Source organism: Crocodylus porosus, unplaced genomic scaffold, assembly GCF_001723895.1.
Source record: "Crocodylus porosus isolate Cpor-Errol unplaced genomic scaffold, CroPor_comp1, whole genome shotgun sequence".
NCBI lineage: Eukaryota > Metazoa > Chordata > Crocodylia > Crocodylidae > Crocodylus > Crocodylus porosus.
In genome coordinates this window covers 33,321,414-33,345,342 of record NW_017728910.1, presented here as the reverse complement: position 1 = coordinate 33,345,342, position 23,929 = coordinate 33,321,414, and the positions used below count along the sequence as shown (strand labels likewise).

At 40.7% G+C, this 23,929-nt stretch overlaps 1 protein-coding gene and 1 long non-coding RNA gene across 2 annotated transcripts in view; one reads left to right on the top strand and one right to left on the bottom strand.

Annotated features, from left to right (window-relative positions):
* Positions 1 to 22,528, top strand: part of ATP1B3 (ATPase Na+/K+ transporting subunit beta 3) — a 41,100-nt gene extending 18,572 nt beyond the window's left edge. Inside the window, exons 2-7 of the mRNA XM_019532992.1 lie at positions 1,930 to 2,058; positions 7,220 to 7,327; positions 12,449 to 12,636; positions 13,913 to 13,963; positions 17,219 to 17,305; positions 21,326 to 22,528. Of these exons, the coding sequence (XP_019388537.1) occupies positions 1,930 to 2,058; positions 7,220 to 7,327; positions 12,449 to 12,636; positions 13,913 to 13,963; positions 17,219 to 17,305; positions 21,326 to 21,496 (734 nt within the window). The 3' untranslated portion in view covers positions 21,497 to 22,528. The remainder of the gene's footprint in view (positions 1 to 1,929; positions 2,059 to 7,219; positions 7,328 to 12,448; positions 12,637 to 13,912; positions 13,964 to 17,218; positions 17,306 to 21,325) is intronic.
* LOC109308596 lies at positions 1,455 to 20,075 on the bottom strand. Its single transcript, XR_002100646.1, has 3 exons — positions 20,065 to 20,075; positions 19,279 to 19,283; positions 1,455 to 1,519 (listed from the first exon to the last, which is right to left on the bottom strand). It is a non-coding gene; the product is annotated as an uncharacterized LOC109308596 (long non-coding RNA).
* Positions 22,529 to 23,929: the final 1,401 nt, after the last annotated feature.

The window sequence follows — 23,929 nt, the reverse complement described above, 5'->3', positions numbered from 1 at the left end:
TTCTAGCTTGCTGGACTCTCCAGCCACATCTAGATGTGCAGTTTGTGGCACCACAAATGGCACACCTGAAATGTGTTAAAATGTGCAACACACTGCGGATTTGCAGCACGGGGGTAATTTGTGCTACTGGGAAGTCCTGGTAGCAAAAAAAGGAAAGGCTGAGAAAAAACAGCATGGCACATACAAAAGGAGCATGTGCCAGCAGACATGGAGGCTTGGTCTTCCCAGGAAACAGTCTGGCTGCGAGCCAGAGCATCTCCATTACTTTAGTCGTCCGCAGGGCTCCTCAAGGATTCTGGGAGCTAGGAGGAATGGGAAAAGGGCAGTTTGCCACACACCAAAACATGTGCAGGGGTGTGTGCTGCAGCAAAAAGTAGCAGCACAAATTCATGCTGGTACCTTTTTTACCACTGCAGATACATGTGCCTGCATGTAGGGTTGCATCCTACTGCTCCAGCTGAGTCGGGAGCAAAACACGCCCGTCGCAGAGTGAAAAGTTACAAGCCAAGTGACACTATGGCTGCTTGTACTTGCCACAGGGGTTGAATTCAGTTTTAGTTCTCCCTAAATTGAAATGGCGGTACGTGGAGGGGTGTCTACAGGGTGGGCTACAGCCACCCCAAAATTTGCTGTAGCTCCCCTTCCCAGTGTTGCCACCAACTCGGAGCACAGCCCTTGCTCAGCCCCCCTGCTGGGAAGAGGCTGGCGTAACCCTTGGCCCATAGCCCACAGCAGGCAGCTCACCCTCGCCCCACACACAAGTCTGAGGGGACACATGCCCCCCATGCCTCCCTCAGGGGTGTGTGCAGTGGACAGCCACCCCCCCCCCCCATGCTGCCTGGAGGAGCCACTTCCAGCAGGGTCACATCCGCTGCCCTGGCTAGGCAACATTTACCCCTGCCCCGCTCCCTCCCTCATTGAGGGCCTTGATCTGACCCCCCCCCCACACACACACACACACTCTCCTTCCCCCCAACAGACTTAATGGCCGAATGCTACTCTGCAAGTTGCCTGGCTTCATTCCTAGCTGTGAGCACGCATGCAGCATTTATTGGTGACATTATCGCCTATGCTGGCCAAAAAAATCTAATTGCTCATGATGTTAATTTTCTTTTTGTCAGTGTCGATCTGATATGTGGCTGATTTATATCGGTGAACCTCTGACTACAGTGGAGTCGCATCTTACATGGGGGTTAGGTTCTAAAGTCAGCACATACAGCGAAAATCATGTATAGTCAAAATTATGGAATCTTGATGGCACGGATGCTAGATTTTTTGCGGCCATATTTACGTGTGGTGAGATGCTCACGCTATGAGAGGCATGTGGGAACTGAGACTGATTGAGGGAACAGCAGATTTACATCTCCCATCTCACGCTCACTCCAGGGCATGCGCTTATTGAGTGGAATGGCGGGCGGAATCGCCTGCACTATTTAAATTGTTATTTTTCTCTCTTTTGCCGAGCACATATAGTTTAATTCGCGTAAGTTAAATGCGTGTATGATGTGACTCCACTGTACTTCATATATGACTCTGCTGGGAGTAATTCCAGACATAGCTAGTGTACTAGCTCTGTTGCACTAATGTACACACTGTACTTGGCAAGTACAGCTGACTTCCAGAAAACTGCTGTAGTACATCAAAGTATTGTTTGCAAAAACTGCATCCTATTGTTCAGAATATTGTGTGATGTGTGGGATCATGATGATTATACTAAGAGACTTCCTTTAGTTCAGTTTTTGTTTCTTTACTGATTCATGAACAAAGAATTAACTCTGTGCGTGTGTGTAAGAAGAATGCATGGAATTTGATTCCAGTGCAGATTATAGTTCTTGGCTTCTCGTCCTGATTGTCAAAAATAAAATTAGAATCTAGTTTAAATTTAATAGAGACATTTTGTTGATTTTTGCATTCTTTTAACTTTTACAGGTTTAATCTTGTTGTTTTACTTGGTATTTTATGGCTTCCTGGCAGCACTCTTTACATTCACAATGTGGGTTATGCTTCAGACGCTGAGCAGTGATATTCCCAAATATCGTGATCGGATTTCCAGTCCAGGTAACTATGTTTTTAGCTCTGTTTGGATTTCAAATTAGGATTAGATGAGTGAAGTTCTCTGAAGTTAAAGATTGAGTACATGCTGCAGTTAAATTGTTTAAGCTTTAAAGAAGGACTTTGACAGTGAATGTGCTGTTCTCTTATTGTAGACTTGCAGTATAAGCTCATTCAATAGCCTTTGGCATCATTTACTGACCTTTGACCTGTTAAGTGTCTTTGCTCAAGGTCAGTTCACCTCTATCTGTAAATGGTGATACTGATGCTCACTGCCTACATAAAGCACTCTGAAATCTACAGTTGAAAAAGTGCTATAGAAGAGCTTATTAGGTAGAAATTATCTATGTATCTAATGATACAGTAAAATTGGATGCTATACACAACAGGGTGCAGCTTGTGAAAAACCAAATGCGCTTAGTACTTCAAAAGAACCAGCTTTTTAAATTAATAGTGGGAATAACTGTTTATTATTGGAAAAATAAAACTTATGGATGATGTATTGAGTTTGACACCTGTCTCAGAGTTTTGCTCTTGAGGACAGAGCAGAGAATTGTTGAGTATGTTGTTTGGCCATTCAGCCTGAAGTTTTAGTCTTTCATTTCTAATGCTTTAGGGGTTCAAATAAATGTATTTAGACAAATAGTATGCAAACTGTTATAGAGTGATACAGAGTTATATACATAAGAATAACTTCAATCTAAGGGAGTTTGACTAAAGTGAAATATGTCATGAAAATACCTTGCTGTGTTCTAAGTAGCAGCCCGATTTTGCCGGTGAAGATGGCTATAAACTATATAGTCTGTCTGTGCCAGAGAAGCCTAAAGTGATTTGTAGGCACAATTTCAGAAGAAAGTATATGCGACTTAAAATCTTGAACCACCTTACCACAAACATTACAAGCGGTTGGATGGGTTTGTGTATGGGAGGTGGGGATGGGGGTGGTCCTTTAGAAAATTGCATCCTTAAGCTGGGTTTAGTCCTTGTTTGATTAATATTAAACTTCTGGTAAGAGTGAGCTCAGGATTTTTAAAGGTGCTTCAAAGTGTCCAAGCTCTGTGTAGGCTAGCTGGAGTTATATATGATTTTATAATTGCATTTGATCTATAATGTAGAGCTAGTCTGTGAGTAATATTGAGGTCTGAGGGCCAAAACACAAGATAGATGGGCATTTTGAGTTCTAAACAGCTGTTTGGTTAGATATGGGGCCCATCTTTAGTAACACTGTTTTAGTAAGGGGGTCAAGAGTTCTTTGGAACATGCTATATATAGTTTTAAGATGTAAAAATGACATGTTTTAGATGGTTTTTAAAAAATACAGGAGTGGGCAATTATTTGGGCCCAAAAGCCACTTAGGGCATTTTGGTGAGCTGTTGCAGGCTGGGTCAGCACCACCTCTCCATCCCCTTCCCCCTCCCTCTCCCCCTGCAACAGCTTGCCTAAACTCCCTAAGTGGCTCTGCTCCATGCTTGGCCAGGCAGCTGGGATGGCACCATGGGTGGGCAGTGCCTAGGCTGGGAGTGCAGGGCTGTGACAGCGTGAAGCCAGGGCAGAGCCATGATCTGGGCCCTGCACACTGCTGCACATGGAACCAGCGCCTGTCACAGGGATGTGCAGGGAGCAGTTTGTGACTTGGCCCTGGGCCCCAGCCCCATGCTGTTCCCACCCCATGATCTCAGCCCTGTCCTGTTCCTGGACCCTACTGTAGGGTCCTACTCTGTGGGATGCCTGCCCACAGCCCCATCCCATCCGCCTGGCCGAGTATGCCCTACCTATGCAGGTCCTGCCCCCAGTGGCAGGTGCAGGGCAGATGGGTCTAGGTGCCCAGGCAGCAGGGCCTGGTCTGGCAGCAGCAGCAGAAGGATAATGCTGCCAGTGGGGAAGACAAAGTGAGCTGCGCTGCCATAGCTCTGCTGCATTTGCCTGGAGGCACAGGACCGGCTGCATGTGCCATATCCCGGGCTGTCCCCAGGACTGGACCAGGCCGGAGGTCTCGCCATAGGCTGGATGAAGTCCACGGGCTGTATTTTCCCCATCCCTGATCTAAATCCATCCCATCTAGTGCGAGTTTGTCTTTTCGGAATGACTTTCTTTTCCTGCCATTGTTTTTTTACCATAGATTCTGTTCCATAGTCTGGTGGAATACTATGGTGATAGTGATAATCCCAATATTTTGTGATTATTTCCCCCCACCCCATGATACAGGCATAAAGGAAGGTAAATTTTTAAAATGGGTCCCATTGCATGCTTCTTACCTTTTTGCTATTTAGGATACTTTGTCTGTGCCTGTGCCTATTTTCTTTGAACAATGAACCTTGCCTTTAAGGTTGTATCCAAAGTTTTACCAGGTATGTTAACTTTAATTTGTTTCACATACTTTTCTAACTTATTATAGCAATAAAAGTTTCTTACAGCAATTCATTTTTGAATAATTGAAGATATCAATGAAACTGCCACTTTTTCCAATCACAGTACAGATATCATGTTCCTGGCTAAAAATGTTAATTTTATAAAATTCCATGTGCTAAACTTGGATGGTGTAGGTCAAGGGTTTTATTTTCCATGTTACAAAAATCAAACTGACTTATTTAATTCATATTGTGCATTGGGATATAGCAATATCTGTCAAATAAAAATGTATTTGACATCTAGTCAGTTCATGACAACTGTAAAAATGTGGCTTATCTACTATTTGGAAGTAATAACAGATCATGAATCTTGGTTTGTTACAAGTTAGGTGAGCTTCCTGTTGAGTATTCTTCCCAAACTGCACTCATGGAGCCAAATTTGCCATTGCACACATTTTTTGGCTAGTTATTTCTGGAAGAAAGTTTGCTGTCCTGTTCTCTGAGGCTATATCTAAACTGCCTTTCAGCCTAAACCTTACTACATTGCATTAAGACATTTACATTAGCTTGCCTTAGCCTGCCCTTTCCCATCCCCCCCCAGCTCTCCTAAATGTCAGGTCTTAACAAATTCTTGTTTTAAGTCAGCCTCTCCCTCCTAGCTTATGTTTGGTTCTCACCCAAGCACTCTAAGCCACATGTAATTTTGTCTTGCGTCCTGACATTTATATAATTTTTTCATAGATTCATAGATGCTATGGTCGGAAGGGACCTCAACAAATCGAGTTTGACCCCTTGCCTAGGGAGGAAAGATTGCTGGGGTTAGATGACCCCAGCCAGATGCCTATCTAGCCTTCTCTTAAAGGCCCCCAATGAATAATTAAATAAAATAAAATTAGACATATAAACATAATTTTATATGACTGTTCTTTGCAGCTTGGGCATCCTTTGTATTTATGTATAGTATATAGGTATAACTAGATATAGACATGAAGATGCCTGATCTGTGAGGAATAGCCACTACAGGATAAATGTGGATGGATAAGTGGTAGTTGTGGGTTGGAGAACTTGACAGCCACCCTTGTGGTCTACACTTTATAGCAGTCAAGATGCACTCAGGAGATTTTATGCAAGTCCTTGGGATGCAGCTTCTCTGTCTAGCACTCCTTCTGACATGTAACTGTCCTTTTTGGGTCTTATTAATTTTTATAACATCTCTTGGCATCCTGATTCATTGTGGAGGTTAAAGGGTAACAGTGAAGCAGAAGGCAGTTTATCAAACAACAAACCCCATTCTGACTGTAGATGTATATTTAGTACTGCTGGCATTCAGATAGGAAATAAATTGGCTACTGGGCTCAGGGGTTTCATAGATGCTACGGTTGGAAGGGACCTCAACAGATCATCGTGTCTGACCCCCTGCCTAGGCAGGAAAGAGTGCTGGGGTCACAAGGTGTGCTTTTGTGAATGCCTTAAGAAAAATTACTGAGTCAAAGTGCATTTAAAAAAGGACAGTATGAAATCCAAAGGAGTTTTTTTTTGTCAGAAAACTTGTCCAAGTACTTTCCCTATTTTTAACAAATTACGCTACACCAATTTCTTTGCCTTCCTAAGGTTCCTCCAGGCAATTAAGTAGTTCTTTGATAGGTTGCTCTCTCTAGTTGCACTTTCTATGTGATTTCTGAAAAATCTTTTTAATTATTTAATAACTTTGTAGTATACATATATGTTATATTTACAGATGAGGGGGGATTTTTTTTCTGTTCCTCTTTGCTTTTTAAATTGTATAAAGAGGCCTACAAAACATTGGGAGGAGTTCCCTCTACCCTCCAAATACCAGGAATGTCTAGTGTAGTCTTTCTTCATTTTACCAATAACTTTTTGGGTGTTTCAGATGTGTGGCCTTTCTCAGCTTTAACTAAAGATGGGGTGAGTGGATAATGAATTTTTAACAATTTTTTTTATTCCTTCTCAAAACAGTTAAACAGTGTGAATAAAAAGTACACTCTCAACAAATCAAATGTTTTAGTTCTACTAAAGAAATAGCCCTTCCATCTGCACTTCTGGTGTGTAGTGAGAGGGCAGAAAGGAACACTTAGCCTTTTCAGGCTGGGCTGGAGAACCTTTTAAGGCACCTCCATGCATGATAGAGAGACCTGAAAATTTGTCGTTGAGATGAAAATTTGTATGTTTAAAAAAAAAAAAAGAGAGAGCTTTTTCCATTACAGCATGCTTTAAATGTTTGCAGCTTTGAACCACTTCTTTTAAAACTGGCATATTACAAACATAGAGAGGAAGTAACTGGAAAATAAAATTGTCTCATTACTTTGAAACAAATGTATAATGGAATTAAGAGTATATAAGAATAGCCAGATTTGTTCCCACATAGCTGCAAAGAAACTGAAGGCATGAATAGTGTATTGTGGGCTGTTTTGTTGAACTTGTTTTTATTGTGTAAAACTGAATGTGATTTACCCTAAGAATACATGGTAAAATTATGTTTGAAATGGGAAGTGTAATGTCAAACTGGAATCAATAAACTTATTGAATGGAAGCTTCAAGTAATTAAGTTGCTAATTTTGCTGTTCAGTCATTTGGGTTTTGATGGCGCGTTTTAACTGAATATTTTAGTTTTTAAGGTTCTTCTGATTTTTGATATTTTATACAAATTAGATGGATATAGCAAATTGAATTTTAAATGCTATAGGGATTATCCCAGTATATATCATATTCATAATTTGAGAAATACTTTTCTAAAAAGTGAAGGTCAGGGGAAAAGTTGTTCAGTTCCTTACTTACACTTTTTTTTTTTCTCTCTTAAGGACTTATGATTTCACCAAAGCCAGTCAATGCATTGGAATTTGCTTTTAACAAGTCTGACTCTCGGTCGTATGAGACGTACACTGCTTCACTTAGAAATTTTCTTGCATGTAAGTGCAAATGTTTTATTGTTATTTAATGTTTTAATTAAAACCTTTATAACTACAGTAAAGCTGCTCAAAATATTCTTCTTTAGGGCATACTTACTGTAAAATGTATTTTCATTTGGTCTGCTACAAGGTTAGATAAGTTTTGTTTTGAAGTTAGTTCTTGGAATGTTACTAGGTGCTTCTGCTAGATTTTGGTGGTATTTATCCATAGAGTCCAAGTGTTTTACAAAGGAAGTAAGTATCATTATTCCCTCCTCCAGATAAGAAACCTAAGTAACAGAGAGGGGTGATTTGTCCAAGTATTCCAGTAGCAAGCTGGTAACAGTATCCAAATGTTTTGAATTCTGGTGGCCCACTTTGAGCACTGATCGCATGTCACTTGTGATTTTTGAAAATAAGGCTTTAAGACATCTGAATTTTGTCACCTTTTTCTGTTTCAATATCAGAGAACTCTATGGTTGCACAAGCAAGGGAGAAATTGCCTCATATAGCAACAAGAATTCAAAAGCGAGTTTAAGCTGGTTTAAAAAAACAGATGTGCACAAACACTGCATAAAAATAGTGCACAGTATTTCAGTGTCACAGTGGTACATGATATAGGCATATAAATCTTGACAAAAAAATCACAATCAAAGTTAGAACATGGTGAGGGAAGATAACATCAGGTGAGGTGAATGAAGAAAGGGCAGTTACTTTAAGCTTATTCATGGTATTCACTGCGTTGGTTTCTGTTTTTTAGGTAATATGGGCACATGAGTAGAGCTTAAGTTGAAAGAAAGTAACGGCTGCTAAGTCAAGCACTCACTTTATGACAGCAAAGATAAGATGCTTTGTGTCCATTATGACACTTTATTAAATTACATGACTTAATAATGCTTTTGTCACAGGATGACTGTTTTCTTCAGTGCGCAGGAGGGGGGCAGCGCTCACTTAATGAACACTACTTTGATGCTCTTGTTCCATGTTCTGAAGTGAGGTGTTGGTGGTTTTTTTCCCTCCTTGAAGATAGTCTGTGTTATTTGTCACGGTATCAGTTTACAAATACTGTATTAATTTGTTTTATTTTTACAACTTACCTGTCAAATGAAACCTTGGTACTTTGGTTGCAGATGAGGGGTAGCTGTACAGACATAGATGTTACAAATAGCTGATAATTCTGTGTGCCCAGTTTGAAGAGCCTAAGACCAAACTCCCCTCTTCTGCTTCTGCCACAAACGAAGCTGGAGTTCCTCTTATGTCTTTTCAATATACTACTTAATTTGTTCTCAGAGTAGATAATTTTTGCATGTAAATGAGCAGGTCCTTGCTAACCTTCCCTTATCCCAGTCTTATCTTTTTTCCACCCTTTACTCCTTCATCCCATTTTCTCTTGTCCCCATCTATGTCGTCCTGGTGTCGCCCTTTCCCCCCCACCCTTCTCCCCACAAGCTAGTTCTCCTTCCCCTGCCCCCCTTTCCCTCACTGACACCCACTTTTGCCCTTTCATTTGTCTCAATTTGTGGGCAATCAATGCAAGGATTCTGGCTCCTCACTGCTGGAGAGCACCATGCTGCTTCTCCCCATTCCTAGCCTACCTGCTCCTTGCCTGCCTTATTTGATCTTTGTCTCTGCCATGGAGCAGTACTATTTCACTGCCCTCTCTTCCCATTTCCCTTACTGGTCTCTGTCCCAGTGCCTTCCATACTCTAACTCCCAGTCACTTGCATCTTCCTTAGTACTATAAGTTCTGTGAGATGGTAACAATGATCACTTTGCACTACGGGTTTCTTTTTCTTTGATGGCAGAGGCAAAAACTGTAGGCTTTGTACTGTACTCTTGTTGTGGCAGCATATTTATAAAAATGTACAAAGTACTTGTAGCTATAGGAAAGAGATCCAAAGGAGTTGAATGGTATCTTGGGATACCTTATGCTGAGTGCTTGTCACTGAGACCTAGGACTCGTTTTCTCTGATGGTAGTAAGTGTTCCCTCTAAGGAGTAGTGGTCTGTGAGTGTGCCGCCTCGTTCTGGCATGGAACACTTATTGCTGGGGCCTGGAGGCCGGGGCAGGGGGCTAGCGCAGGCTCTGAGGAAGTGCTCCACTCCTGGGCCCTGATGTGGTAGAGTGGAGCGCTTCCCTGGAACCAGCGGAGCCCGCGCCAGGCTCTTGCCCCAACCTCTCCTGGTGCGTGGCCTTAAAGTGTGGCCACTCACAGCCTTTTCAAGTTGTGCGCAGCTGCGCACACGCGTGGCTTAGAAGGAACCTTGATGGTAGTCAGCTGGTTTATCAGAGGCAATGTTTTCTCAAGCTTAAACTCAAGGCATGCCTAGGAAAATAGTGGTTGCTGGCTTACTCCTTTAATTTTCCATAATCAAAAAATAGATCAGTTCTTTTTTGCTGTAAAGACCTCAGACCCCAACAGGTTAGAATGTTTTTAACACTATGAATTTCTATTTAAAATCTATTAGGCTATCTAATGAATTGTGTAGGCATTTGTATACCTAACAGTGCTAATATTTTATTGCACCTTTACAAGAATCTCATGGCACCTTGGTTAATAATTGCTTATCTAGGGAGCTCGTGGTGCTGAGAATTCTGTATACTGCGTCCTACCAGTGAGGAATAATTTGAGGGACTTATGTGTGTCAGAGTTGGGCTAAGGACCCAAGAGTCCTAAAAGGCTCTTTCTCCTAGTACCATGATAGTTCCAGGAGAGAGACTTGCTGGTCTTAAAGACTTTTTTTTATACCTCTTGTGTTAGAATGAAACTATCATAATGGTGTTCCCTTGCCATCAGGTAACCTTTGACAGGTTGGTCTCTATGCTTCTTTAACCTTTATCAACTGCAGCAGCAGTTTATTTTTACAGTTTGGTTACCATTTAGGCCTCCTCACTTAAGTTTATCTTTTGTCAGTTACTCTGAGACAGATTCTATAACATGGAGGTCTTGACCTATGCTTGAATCTTGCAGTCTTTTATTTTGAGCTGCCAGGTCCCAGTGTCATTGCACAAATGTAACTCTTCAATCGCATGTTTTAACAGCAAGAAGTAAGAATTGGTTGAGACTGTTCACATCTGACAACATTAGAATATGCAAAGCTATAGCATATATCCAACCTGCAGGAAACTTTGTAAATTTCTGTGACTTGTATGCAGAAATGCATGCATCTTTCAAAATCTGGTTCCATGGTCACCTATTTTAGATATTGCTCCTAGATTATTTCATATTTTCAACAATTTAGCAGATTAGAGGCTATTGGTATATTTCTGTTTTCTACAGTATCTCCTTTTTGCCAGTAGTTGTGCTAGTCTTCTAAAGCATATGAGAACTGCATTTTTCTGCTGTCAGTAGTGTGAAGTCCTAGGAAGAGTTTTTTGTGTCTTGTGATTTATCTGCTTCTACAAGACAGTAGTTGCAAGACTGGTAGTTCTGTCCCCATGTTATGGTACATCTGCTCAGGGTACACCTGTTTTCTGAGTGGTGGTGAAGATGGCACATTGCTCACTTGTTGATTTAAGCTTTTTGTGACCATCTGATTTATGTACTTTACTTTCTCTTAGGTTTTTCTGCTTCCAGTGCACTTCTAACAGTACTGATACTGTGATTTGAAATGAAGGGGCTTGGGAAGTAATTTGAAGTCCAGCTTAATATATGTAAATTGCTGACGTTGTCTGTTAATAACAATATACCTCAAGATAGGTTTTGCTACTGTGTATATCTGAGAAATTATTTTCTTATTTTCAAGCTGAAAACTTTACAAATTTATATTGTTTTTTTTTTTAGGCTGTGCTTTATGTAAAATTGTTCATCTTAACATTATCTTGCAAACATGTGTAAAGCAATGAGAATAAATGAGATTTAAAGTACTTTTTTTTTCTTGTTTCCTTAGTTAGAAATTAGGGCTGTGGTTGTGCTAGCCTTGATTTTTTTTTTTAATTCCTCACTCCCCAGAGGCACCCTCCACTTCAGTGTTTAAGTTACCTATATACTTTTATTTTAAAGTCTTGTTTTGCTTATACTGTTAGAAATTTGGGGCAGAGAAGCCCCGTTGCCTGCTTATTCAATTTCATTGCTTTATATGCAGCCCTTTTTCTATCTTGTGTATAAAGAGAGGGTAGAAAACTTGTAAAAAGGTTGCAGTGTATTTTGGAAACAAAAGCAATACTTTATTCTTGAAATCTACTATAGTTCAGATTTGCAATTGAACTAGCAAAACCAAATTTAATTTGCCTTTAAGTCCAGCAGTAAATATGCTGGCTCATGAGGTGGGTGGACCTCAACCAGATGTCATCTAATACAGAGAACTGTTAAGTGCTCCATCTGGGGAAAGAGAATCCACAGCATACTTGCAGACTTAGCAGCGCTACACTTGCTAGCACCACATCTGAATGAGACCTGGGTTTTGTGATGGACAACAAAATGAACATGAGCCGCCAGTGTGATACCGTAGCTGGCAGACCTAACCAAACACTGGCATGCATCTACCAAGGCATCTCAAGCAACGCTAAGGGTGTCATCCCCCCTCTACTTGGCCTTGGTGAGATCACAGCTGGAGTTCTGTGTCCAGTTCTGGATGCCACACTTCAGGAAGGACATGGAGAAGTGTGAGAGGGCCATACGCATGATAAGAGGCCTAGAGTCCAGGTCCTATGAGGAGAGGCTACAAGACTTGGGACTGTTCAGCATGGAGAAGAGAAGACTTGGAAGGGACTTGGTGGCAGTCTATAAGTGTATCAAGGGCATCAGGGCCTGGGGAAGCATCAGTTCACTAAGGCCTCCCAGGGGAGGACAAGAAATAATGGGCACAAGCTCATTTGAGGATTGCTTCAGGCTAGACATAAGCTTTACAAGTTGAGTGCTGAGGGTTTGGAACAGGTTCCCCTCAGTCATCCACCCTGGTGATCTTCAGAAAGCATCTTGGCACCCATCTTGCTAGGGTCATCCGATCCCAGCAGTCTTTCCTGCCCGCATGCATGGGGGCTGGACCCAATGATCTGTAAGGTCCTTTCCAGCCCCTAACTATGAAACTATGTAGTGTTTTGTACATTGAAGCTAATAAAGTCTTAAGACCTTGAAGTAGCTTGTTGTTTGGCATTTTGTTTCTGTAGAATATATAATTTTTTATTTTATTTTTTAAATAGCATATAATGATTCAAAGCAATCCAGAAACGTAGTATGTACTTCAGGACAACTGTTTGAGCAGAAGGAGGATCTTGGTAAAAAGGCATGTCGATTTAATCGTACTCAGCTTGGACCATGCTCTGGACTTGAAGATGAGAATTTTGGCTATGCTAAAGGAACTCCATGTGTACTTGTGAAAATGAATAGAGTAAGTGCATAGACTGATTGTCTCAAGTTTTAAATTTTACTTTTTCTACATACTTAAAACAAAACAACCTACTACAGAGAATGGCCAGATTCCCTTTCCTGTCCGTTTTAGTGTAATATTTCTGTATTATGAAGTATATGTCCATTTACTAAAATAACTGAATTGGAGGATAGACAGGTGCTTATGAAGTTCTTAAATCCCTAATTCTTTGTTTCCCGTAGTCAAAATTCCTGAAATCCTAAGATGGTGCTCTATGCCCACTGTTCTTTCTAGCAGGCTTTACAAAAGCTTGAAGTGAAATACAATTTGTGTACAATACTAAAATGTATTTGAGTCAGGGATATGTAATGGTATATACTTAACTCTTAAATTGTGTTGAACACCAAGTAGGTAGGTAAATGGGTATTTTACTTGCCAATAATTGAATGCGTACGTCATAGTTGGCTGTTTTTTACGTACCATATGGATTAACCTATAACATTACATGCATAATTTGAAGTAAAGAGTTCCTGGTAACTGTGGCTATTAGACCTATTTTGAGGAGTAATTGGGTATTTTGGATATTACTTCTAATCTTGTTTAAAATGGGGCTCTCGTTCAACAAATTTGTGTGTATTCAATTATTTTCTTTAACAAGAAAATAGGGATTTGGGTTATTTTGCTGTTGCTATTTTTTCTTCTGCAGGACCAATACAATGTAAAGAGTAGACGGGGAATTCCATTTCTAATCGTGCTTCATCAGAGTTCTTTACTAAGTTCTAAACCAGGGGTGGGTAAAATGCGTCCCGCGGACCGGATGCGGCTTGCCAGGCCATTCTGTCCGGCCCATGGGGAACCTAAAAAAATTTAATATTTATCTGCCCCCGGCTGCCTATCATGCGGCCCTCCATGGCTTGCCAAAACTCAGTAAGTGGCCCTCTGCACAAAACAATTGCCCACCCCTGTTCTAAACAGTTGCACTTTTGCCTGCCCATCTACACTAAATGGCACAGCATAAGTGAAACAGAGGGTCTGATCCAACCTCTGAGAATCTTTTGGCACTATTTTAGTTGGGAGGGGAAAATGCAATTTTGATGTGGTCATGAATTTTACAGGGGCTGCAGAGCTGGAATTTGGTGACTGCTTTGTGTGTTTTGCACAGTTAATAAAGATGTTCAGATATATACACACATTACACAATAATACTATTTATCACACTGCAAATACATTCAGCTTACATAACTAAAACAGGGAAGATTTCCATAAACAAATATTTTTTTTACTTTCTGTGTTTCAGATAATCGGATTAAAGCCTGAAGGAGAACCATATATACAGTGCTTTTCTAAGGTGAGTTTGGAATACAAGATAAGTATCTGGTTACTTTTTTTTTTTCCCCCCTTCCTTTTAGAAAGGAGTGAAAAGCATAAATGCTAAAAATAAACATTATGGATTTTTTTCTTTAAAACTCTTAAGTCCTCCCTTTTTTCTTTTATTGGATGTGTTTGTATGTGTAGGTTACCATTTTAGTATATTTAATGAATTTTTCATAAAGAGACTGCTTGTTCAAAAAGGTCTCTGTGTTTCATGGCATTAAGACTTGATAGATCTTTTCGATTTTTCAGATTAAAGCAGAGAACAAAAGCATACATGTAACTTCCCATTAACATTTCAGTTTTTGTATTTTACTGTAGTGCAAGTTGAATTTTGTTTTCCCATTTCATAACCAATATTTTATTTTTTTTCTGCATGCTGCATCTTAGTTATATAAATGATGGGTAAGATAAATTTGCAGTGTGGAGTTTCAGAATTAATTTTCAGAATAACATTTTTCTTCAAGTATGAGAACTTTATAAAATCAAATCTATTTAAGTTCACTGCATGCCTTCAGATGTGTGTGTTACTTCATACAGGACAAGTCCTTGATTTATTTAGCTGTTGTATATTTATGATGACAGCAACTTCTAACTACGTTGCACTCCTTTTATCCATTAGATTTCTTTCCAAAAATGTCCACCTACCTACCAGTTTCCTAAGCTTCTTTTAGGTCTACTTTTAAAAAGTCTTATTCTGTAGTTCCCTTTTCTTTAGTGTGCTTTAGAAAAACTGCTGCTGTTAATGTATGTGGAAAAGCCATTTGAAGGGATGTCTGTGGGGTCATCTGCTTTTCTAGAGAGACCACCACCTCTTTCGACTTAATGGTGTATTGTATTTTCCATCCTACTGTCAGGGACAGCTAACAACCTATTTTATAGGTATCCACTGTCTTGCTGTCTTACTGGGGAAAAAAATCCAGTAATCTTTTTGAGGTAATAACATTTCTTAATGCTAGATATGAGTTCTTAATGGGGAGAATTTTAGCACCAGGGCATGCATATCATAGAATGATGATGATCTTATAGGTCCCTTTCAGTTCTACAAGTCCAGTCCCCTGCCATGGGCAGGAAGTTATTGGGCTCGGACAAGCTCAACAAGGTGCCTGTCCAGCCTCCTCTTGAACACCTCCAAGGATGGTGACTGTACCACCTCTGCTGGGAGCGTTCCAGATTCTGTTGACCCTTACAGAGAAGAAGTTCGTCCTTAAATCTTTTAAAGTTTTATGGATAAAACTTCTAATTGTTTTGACTTTTTTCTAGTTTTGTAAACATTACTCTTCCTTGGATATACAGAAGATTGCACACCTGTATATGAGACTTGTAGTTGGCAAAGAGAGAGTATTTTATTTTTGAAGCCATTTACATGTTGGATTTATATACTGTCCTTCCCAACAAAGGCTCGGGGCAGATTACAGTAAGAGGAAAAATTTAATTCATAAAAACGGACTCAATGCTAAAATAAGATGTATAGCAAAGACACATAACCAGTACCCCAACTTAGTTTTGCTTCCTAAATGTCTGTCCAAATAAAAGGTTGTGCAGTACTTCCAGAAGATGTGCCAAAGCTGAAGAGTGACTATCAATAGGGGGGGGGGCATGCATAGATGCAGACACTCTCCCCTTCTGTTGTCAGTTGCGAAAGGAGCCCCAGAGCTGTTGCAGTTATACAGGTTACTACAGGAGCTTCCTTTTTCTTCTTTCCACTCCCCTGCTGTTTTCCTGATAGCCAGGAGCAATTGCTAGAAGGAGGAACACACTCCCTGTCACCACTGTTGACACAAGCAAGTGGGGAGCCTGAGAGCCCCGCTCTGCCGTGCTCCAGCTGCAGGCAGCTGTCCAGGGAGCTGAGTTTTATCCAGGTGCAGCAGCAGCAACACTTGGGTTCTTCCTTATACCTGCTTCTGGACAGTGGGAAACACCAGGGGGGAAGAGAAGGCTGTGGGAAGTTAGCCAGGCATGGAGCTGGGGCTGGCTGAGCCTGGCTCATTAAAGTCTGTGGCTAGAGTGGGCCAGAAGTGGCTTTGGGGCTGGGGCTTCCCCCATATCTGGGTCACCAAGGAACAGTGGTGGTGGCAACAGGGATTCCCTTCCTCCCCTCCCCCCTTCAAGTGCCTGATCCCTGTCTGGGTCCTCTGTCCCCTGCTAGCCCAGGGGCTTGGCTACTTCTCACTCTTATCCATCTCATGGTCTGAGGAGTGGTATAGCATACTTCTACCCCTTTTGGAAATTCTGGGTCTGCCTCAAACTGCTAAGGATGATTCACTTGTCAAAAATGTGTGGGAAGCTGGTGTGCTGATAGTACTTGCAGGAAATTGCTCTCAGCTGACTGGAGGGGTCGAGATGGAGCCCAAGGGAAAGGTGGTCCTTTAACTATGTACATAGGGCCTCATAAGTCAAAACCAGCACCGTGAATTGCACCCAGAATGCTGTTTGAAGTTACTGCAGATTCTGGAGCACTGAGTTTTATATGCAGCTGTCAACCTATCCCCATGAGAAGATGGGACACCTGCATTCTGCACCAGTTGCAACTACCAGATGGTCCACATGTAGAACACATTGCAGTAGTCTACCCTTGAGGCTACAAAAACATGGATAATGGTGGCCAGATGAGAATCTGAAAGAAAGGTTTGTAGGCTTCTTGCCAGATAGACTTGGTTAAAGGTGCTCCTAGCCACTGCTGCTGCTGGAAGATCTAGGTGCAGTGAAGGATCCAGGAGCACACCAAGGCTGCAAACCTGAGAGACAAGGGGAGGCAAGTTCTGTCAAAGATGGTCCCAGTCTCCCCCTGTCCCTTCTGCTCCCCCACAGTTATGAGGTGTGTCCACCACCAGCCTCACTGTCTTGTCTGGATTCAGCTTCAACTAGTTCATTCTAATGGAATCCCCAATTACAGCCAGGCACCAGATAAGGACCGAGACTGCAGAGCCTTGGTCAGATAAGACAAAAAGAGAGCTGGCTGGGGTGTCAGCACCAGTAGACAGCCTCTTGAATAAGGACTGGACAGTCACAGACTTAAGAATATTGGCATGCTGTCCTCCTGAAGTGAGGCATTGACAACTTCTGCCAGCAGTGGCCCCAGTCTCTCCTGCCTGCCTTTTACCAGCTATTGTAGTACTACAGTAATCCAATATTGGTTTTGCGGGTTTGCACCTAATCATTAGTTAATTAAAACAAAAATCTAAAAAAAAATATTAATAAAACGTATCTGTTGACTTTTCTTCAACCATAGGAAGAAGGCAAAGTTCAGATAACTTATTTTCCTGCTGGGGGTACAATTGACTTAATGTATTTCCCATACTATGGAAAAAAGCTGCATGTAAGTATTTTAACTGATCCTTTTATTTTGTGTATTGTTACCACATTTCTAGAATGGTTCATTTTATAGTGTTCAGGTTGAGAATTTACAGTGAAGTATACATGTATAGTATTCTATATGCAGATATATTTTATGTAACCTGGTAAGACCTTGGGTTCAGTTTTCCTAGGCACAGGTGAATAAATTGAGCTTTATTACCTTAAGATAATAAGCCATATTTTTTCTAATGTAATTTCAATGTACTCAGTGTACAGTGTACTCGCTGTTTTACTAGGCATCCTTTGGACATAAAAGCAGGCATTCCACATAGGCCAGCTTACTGTTTTTAATAATTAGTAACTAGTTATTGCCATTGTGCCCACATACAGTATAGTTAAATGTAGTTAATAGCTGTGTTAAACTTAAGTCTTTGGTTTACATCTCAGCTTGTACATTGTTTTAACTTAGATTCGTTCAGCACACACATTCTTTATTTATTCTGTCCCTTGTGAGAGCTGCATAGATATTTTTGTATAATTTGCTGATATGCTGTTTCATACTAAATGTATGCAGACAAACATAGTTATAGTTTTGGAAACTCTGCTGCATAGACTCGGTGAACAGGCTTATTTAAAAGGAACCCACTTTTTTGAATGATTACAACATTTTAGTTGAAAGCTGTAGGGCCATAGGGTTTTCCCTTTAGAAATCTGTGTCAATTCCTTTCATAAACTCACCAACCTCCAGTTTAAAACAAGTTAGGATGTTTTTTGTACTGATGTTGGTGGGCTGTTCCAGAATCCCCTGTGGTTAGAAACCTAATTACCAACCTAAAATTATTTTTGGTTGGTTTGTACTTTTAAGAAGCTGTTGCTTATCTTGCTGTACTTATGGAGTACAATGTTTTGCTAGTCATAATAAGCCAAGTTCTCCTATGATGTCCATTCACCTGATCACCCTACTAGCTCTCCTGTGCCCTTACTTCTACCTGAGTTCGTGTACCTTGAACAGTGAAGAAGCAGAAGTGGATGTGGTATTTCATCTAAGGCCCTTCACCCAGGCAGGGAGTCAGACTTGAAGATCTACAAGGTCCCTTCTGACCCTACTTCTATGATTCTGTGATTCTATGATGATTCAATACTACTTCTGGTGGCATTTTTAGTATTTCTCCGTCTCTGCTTGAAATGCTTTGACAAATGCATCCTAAGACTGCAGCTATGAAAATAGCAAATTTGTCAGTGTGGTGGTTCATGTCATTATGTAATCAACTAGTACACCAGGTCCTTCTCCTTTATTATTTCCAACTTTTGAGCTCCCACTCAATCAATGGTGGTTCTAAATATATGGCTTTGCATTTCATGCTACTGAATTTCATCCTGTTCCTATTCCAGTCTTTAAGGTCAGTCGGTTCTTTTCTGTAAGATGCATCGATCCTCATATCTGTTGATTTTAAATTTCCCAGCTTTGTACCATCAAGTTAATTTGACGTGTTCTTTTTTGTACCAGCTGAATGAAAATACCACTAGTATCCTGCCTCTGCCCAATTAGCACAACCTGGTGTTTTTTTGTGTTTTGTTTTTTGTTTTGTACCTTTCATTGGTTTCTTGCCCACCTGAAGTTGTACTGGTCATATTTTTTTCTAATTTAACTACGACTTTTTCTCTGTGATACTAGTTTACTTGTTGTCATACGTATTAGATTTACTGCTCTGATCTGCTGGTGGGGCAGCTCCCCTGCAGCTCTTTCCAAGCTGTGTGCCTTGATTGCCTGATCGGGGCATGGGACTGGGACCTGCTCCTGACAGGGACAGTCCCTGGGCTGCCCAAGTAAGTCTGCGTGTGCAGCCTGGAGCTGGTTAGTGATTGCCCAAAATGGGACAGTCCCCAGCCACCTCCAGGCTGCATGTGCTGACCTCCCTGTACAACCCAGGGCTACCTGGAACTGTCCTGGTCATTGGTGGCAGGTCCCAGCAAGCTCCAGGCTGGACGGGGAACATTTCCTATGCAGGGAGCTCCCAGCTCCTACTCTGTGCTCATGGAGCAGGGGCTGGGAGAGTGTTTAGAATCATAAAAAATTAGAGTTGAAAGGGACCTCAAAAGGCACGGGATTTTCTGCCAGGGCTTTGTTGAGGTGGGCCTTAAACCTCAAAAGGATGGAGATTCCACTGTCTCTCTAGGTAACCTGTTCCAGTGCTTCCTCACCCTCCTAGTGAGAGAGTTTTTCCTAATATCCAACCTAAACCTCCCCTGCTGGAACTTGAGACCGTTGCTCTCTTTTCTGTCACCTGCCACCACTAAGAACAGTCTAGTTCCATCCTTTTTGAAACCACCATTCAGGTAATTAAGGACTGCTATCAAATCCTCTGTCTGTCTTCTCTTCTGCAAACTAAATAAACCCAGTTTCCTCTGTCTCTCCTCATAAGTCATATGCCCCAGCCTCCGAACCATTTTCATTGCCCTCTGCTGGACTCTCTCCAACTTGTCCCCACCCTTTCTATAGTGGGGAGATAACAATCTCTCCCAGTCTCCACTCCTTGATTGCAGAACAGGGGCTGGGAGCTCCATGCTGCTGGGGTCAGGGGACATTGTCCCCATCTGGGTTTCTGTGGTGGAGCCCACCCTGGCAGCAGGCAGCTCTCCTGCTGCCTGGTGGACCAGGAGCAAATATGCTCCCTTTCGGCCTTCTATGTGTGCCATACTGTGCAGTAATTACTCCCGAGTAAATTTGCTATTTGTATTTACAGCTAGCACATTTTACTTTTATTTATTAGAGGAAATTACTGTGCAGTGAACATCTACTTGTGTAGACAGTGATGCTTACTGTGCAGTAATTTGCTCTAATCTTGAGAAACACGCATACACAAGACTTTCCCACTATTTGCTAGATCTAGCTACACAATTTGTTGCAGTAATTGAGTTGATAGTCTTCCTCAGGCCACCACCTTTTAAGGGATTAATTGCTTTGCAGAGTTCTAAAAATGTATTTCTGTACCTCCTAACTATCCATCTTTTTTAATCTGGACCTTTTTTAAAGTGTCTTAAGTTGTTCAGCCAAAAATGGATGCACTCGGCTACTAAGAACTTCTGAAATAACTAACCTGGATCTATATAAGCACTGATAACAGCATGTGTGTAAAATATGGGTTTACTAAACTGATCCTAAAGCTATTAAAATCATTTTTTTGCTAGCTGAATCTCTATAATGAACTTTAAAACTGTTCTCTGAAAGTTATATATATTGTAGTTAATAGTTCCATATTTGCAATTTGATTTGGATTATTTTTAGTTGCAACATTATTTTTAGTGTAATTTCTTCCCGTATTTTAACTTTGACAGTAGGAATTGATTAAAAAACTATAGCTTCTCTAAAGAATAACCAAGACCAGAATGTAAAGTCAGCATGTCTGGGAGGATTCTACCAAAAACTAGCTTATTGATACTTTGGAAAGAGTGATTGCTAGTTAAGTTCCTAAAGTCGAAGTCTAAAAAATGTAAATGTTAGCTCCACCATAGGCCTTTAAGCATACCATTGAAACATGAAAAAGAGTAATGGATGCGCATAAAGAAAGAAGCTGAAGTACAAAGGGGAACCTGTTGCTACATTCAAGTTCTTAAGAAGCTACTTTTTAAGAAGTATCTATCTCTTTAAGAAAAATGGACTTTAGATGCAAGTGAAGCAGATATTCTTTTTGAGCTCACACAGAGGCTTAGATTTTTCAAAGACATGGAAGACAGAAAAGCTTTTTTTATTCATTCTGTAGAAACAGGTACCTAATTCCCATTTGCCTCTTCACAATCTTCTCTGTTACTGTTTATGCAGAATTAGTCAGTTGATCATTAGCATGAAGAACTTAAGCCAAATTATCTCACTCTTATACAAAACAAATTGTAACTGAATGATTTGGCATAAGTTTTGTAGAATTTGGTCCCTTTTGTTTGGTCCAGTACTTTAGTTGGTGGAATGGTATTGTAATCTTAATTGTTATGTTTGGTGATGAGCTGTAGTATCTAAAACCTGTTTTTCCCCATCTCTGTTTACCAGGCTCATTATCTACAGCCACTAGTGGCTGTTCAGCTAGCAATTAACTCCAACAGTACCAAAGAAGAAATAACAATTGAGTGTAAGATCCTGGGCTCACCCAATTTAAAAAATGAAGATGACCGTGACAAGTTTCTGGGACGAATTTCCTTCAAAGTTCAGATGTCTGACTAGCAGTCAGAAAATCACCATAAAGTAAATATTATGTTGTCTGTCTGGGTTTTTTAGTTTGTTTGGGTTTTTTGGTTGGTTGGTTGGGTGTTTTTTTGGTTTTGTTTTTTTCTATCAACAGGACCTGCCATTTTAGGATTTAAGATCACCTTGAAGAATTTTGGGGTGGCATGTGGCATTCAGGGTAGCATAATAATGTGCTTCCAAACTGCATTTAAAATCCCACGTAAAATAACTGTAGTCCATGCTTCTGTTTGCCTCATTGAACCAGTGTACAGACCATAATTATGCCGTATTAGGAACCTGTAAATAGCTAATGCCAGACATGTAATAATGGTGGTCTTTCTCCTATTTTAAAAATATGGTTTTATCCCCAAGTGAGTGTCTCAAGCTTATGTGCTATGCTGTGTAAATATTGTACTGATTTAACACTGGTTTAACTGTCATATATGAATGCTGACACACGTTTAGGGATAAGTGATGAGAATAAATGGTATCTGACCAAGATAAAGAAAAGAAAACCACAAAACTTTGCAAGAATTTTGCGTGTGTATGTATGTGGAAATGCCTTAAGTTCTGTATTGGGTGGGTGGGGGGAATGGAAATAAAGTGGATTTTAAAAGTGTTGGTTTGGATTTTTGAAATTTATTTAAGTGTTCAACTAGTTTGTCTTGTGCTGTCACTGTGCAGGTATTGTGTATACATGTAATATTTGGTCTTCCAGTTGAGGAATTGAATCTCACCATATTGTTAGTTGCTTGCAGTATGTGGAGCACATATAAAACCTATACAATGTCATTTTAAAACTTTTTTTAGTTCAAAACTATCTGTATGAAACAATTTCTTTTAAAATTGTTAATGGCATAGTGTCCTGGTAACAGTTGTACTTCAGAGCTGCTTGAAAGAAATGGTCTCATTTATTGTAAGAGTAGGTTTTACTTTTCCAATAAAAATTTTAAATTCCCCAAGGGGAAGAACTTTAGATTAAAAATAAAATGAGAATTGTCTTGATTAAACATTCCTTTATTTAATTTATGCTTTGTTTCCTTGCATCATTTCTGCCACTTCTGGTATTTTCTTCCTCATTGAGTTTTGTGCATGCTTTCTCATCCATCTTTTGAGAAACTTGTTTTTGCCCACCTTCCTACCTTAAAACTGCCCAACAGTTTGTGAATAGACCAACTTTTCTCAACATGGCTGCTTATGCCAAAGTAATTTGCAGCCATTTAGATTTCTGATTAATTCCAAATCCTGCAGTCTTTCTGATGCATGATCAGTGCTACTTTTCCCTAATTGTTTGTGTAGGCTTTAATCATGAAACAGCTCAGTCTGAACTAGAAGAGATTTCTATACTTGGTCAATGAGCATTAGGCAACAGAATTCTCAGATTCTGTCTGTGCTGAACACTGGTTAGCCATGGATGGATAAATAGGGGCTAAGAAATTGTTTGTCACAGTTTCTGGGGACTGCTGTAATCCTAAGCACACTAGGAAATGCTTTTTTTCTTAGAATGTTGTCAATTCTTGCCTGCCTTTCCCCTGGCAGATGTATGCAACTGAAGAGTAGAAGAACAAATGTATGTCAAGGGTGATGGGGATCTGTTCAGATGCATTAAAAAAAAAAAAAAGGGCTGGTGAGTTTGAGGGTGGGGGAGGCAGGGAGTGCTACAGACAAATAGCTGTTGGAGAGGAAAAAATAGCGAGATTAGAAATGAAAGGCTCTGTTTACAGCCACTGTAACCTAATCCTTTCTTGAACCAAGAATGTTTCAGTTACACAATTCATCTTATGTTGAATAGCTCTGAAAACCACTGGCAAAATTATTTCTCCTGCCTCTGGTAGCTAGTTCTTGTAGAGCAGTGATGGCCAGACTTTTCTAAACATGTGCCACAAGCTAATCTCTTCCAAGTTAAGTGCTGTTCTGATCTCTGCCTCCCAGAAATGTACCTGATACAGCATTCCCTGTGATGCCAGAATGGATGGGAGGGCTCCTGCTTCCAGCTGTGTGAAGCAGGGGCTGGATGCTGCTGAGAGGAAGTGTTACTACCAAGAGCTGAACTGTTTCTTCCCTGGTCCTGAACCTGCCTTCCTCACTTTATATGATGAGTTGAGGACCTAAACTGTAATTTGGCAGTGGTTGCAGGGCTAAGGACTGATGAATCTGGCTCTTGGCTGTGACCTTTGACACCTTTTCAGCAGTATCCTTCACCCTCTGCTCTAGGCAGCTGGAGGCTTGAAGTCCCCTGCCTCCATTCCAGTACTTCCTTTTTACTGAGTGTCTGGGGCTCCTATACCACACAGTAGCTACCCATGCCACTTTGGGGGTGGCCAACCCATGGCATGTTCCAAATCTAGAAGGATGATAGCGTGTTGCTTGTTGAAGTGAACTATCTTTTTTCCTACAACACTCTGCTTCCACAAGAGCACAAGATGCCAA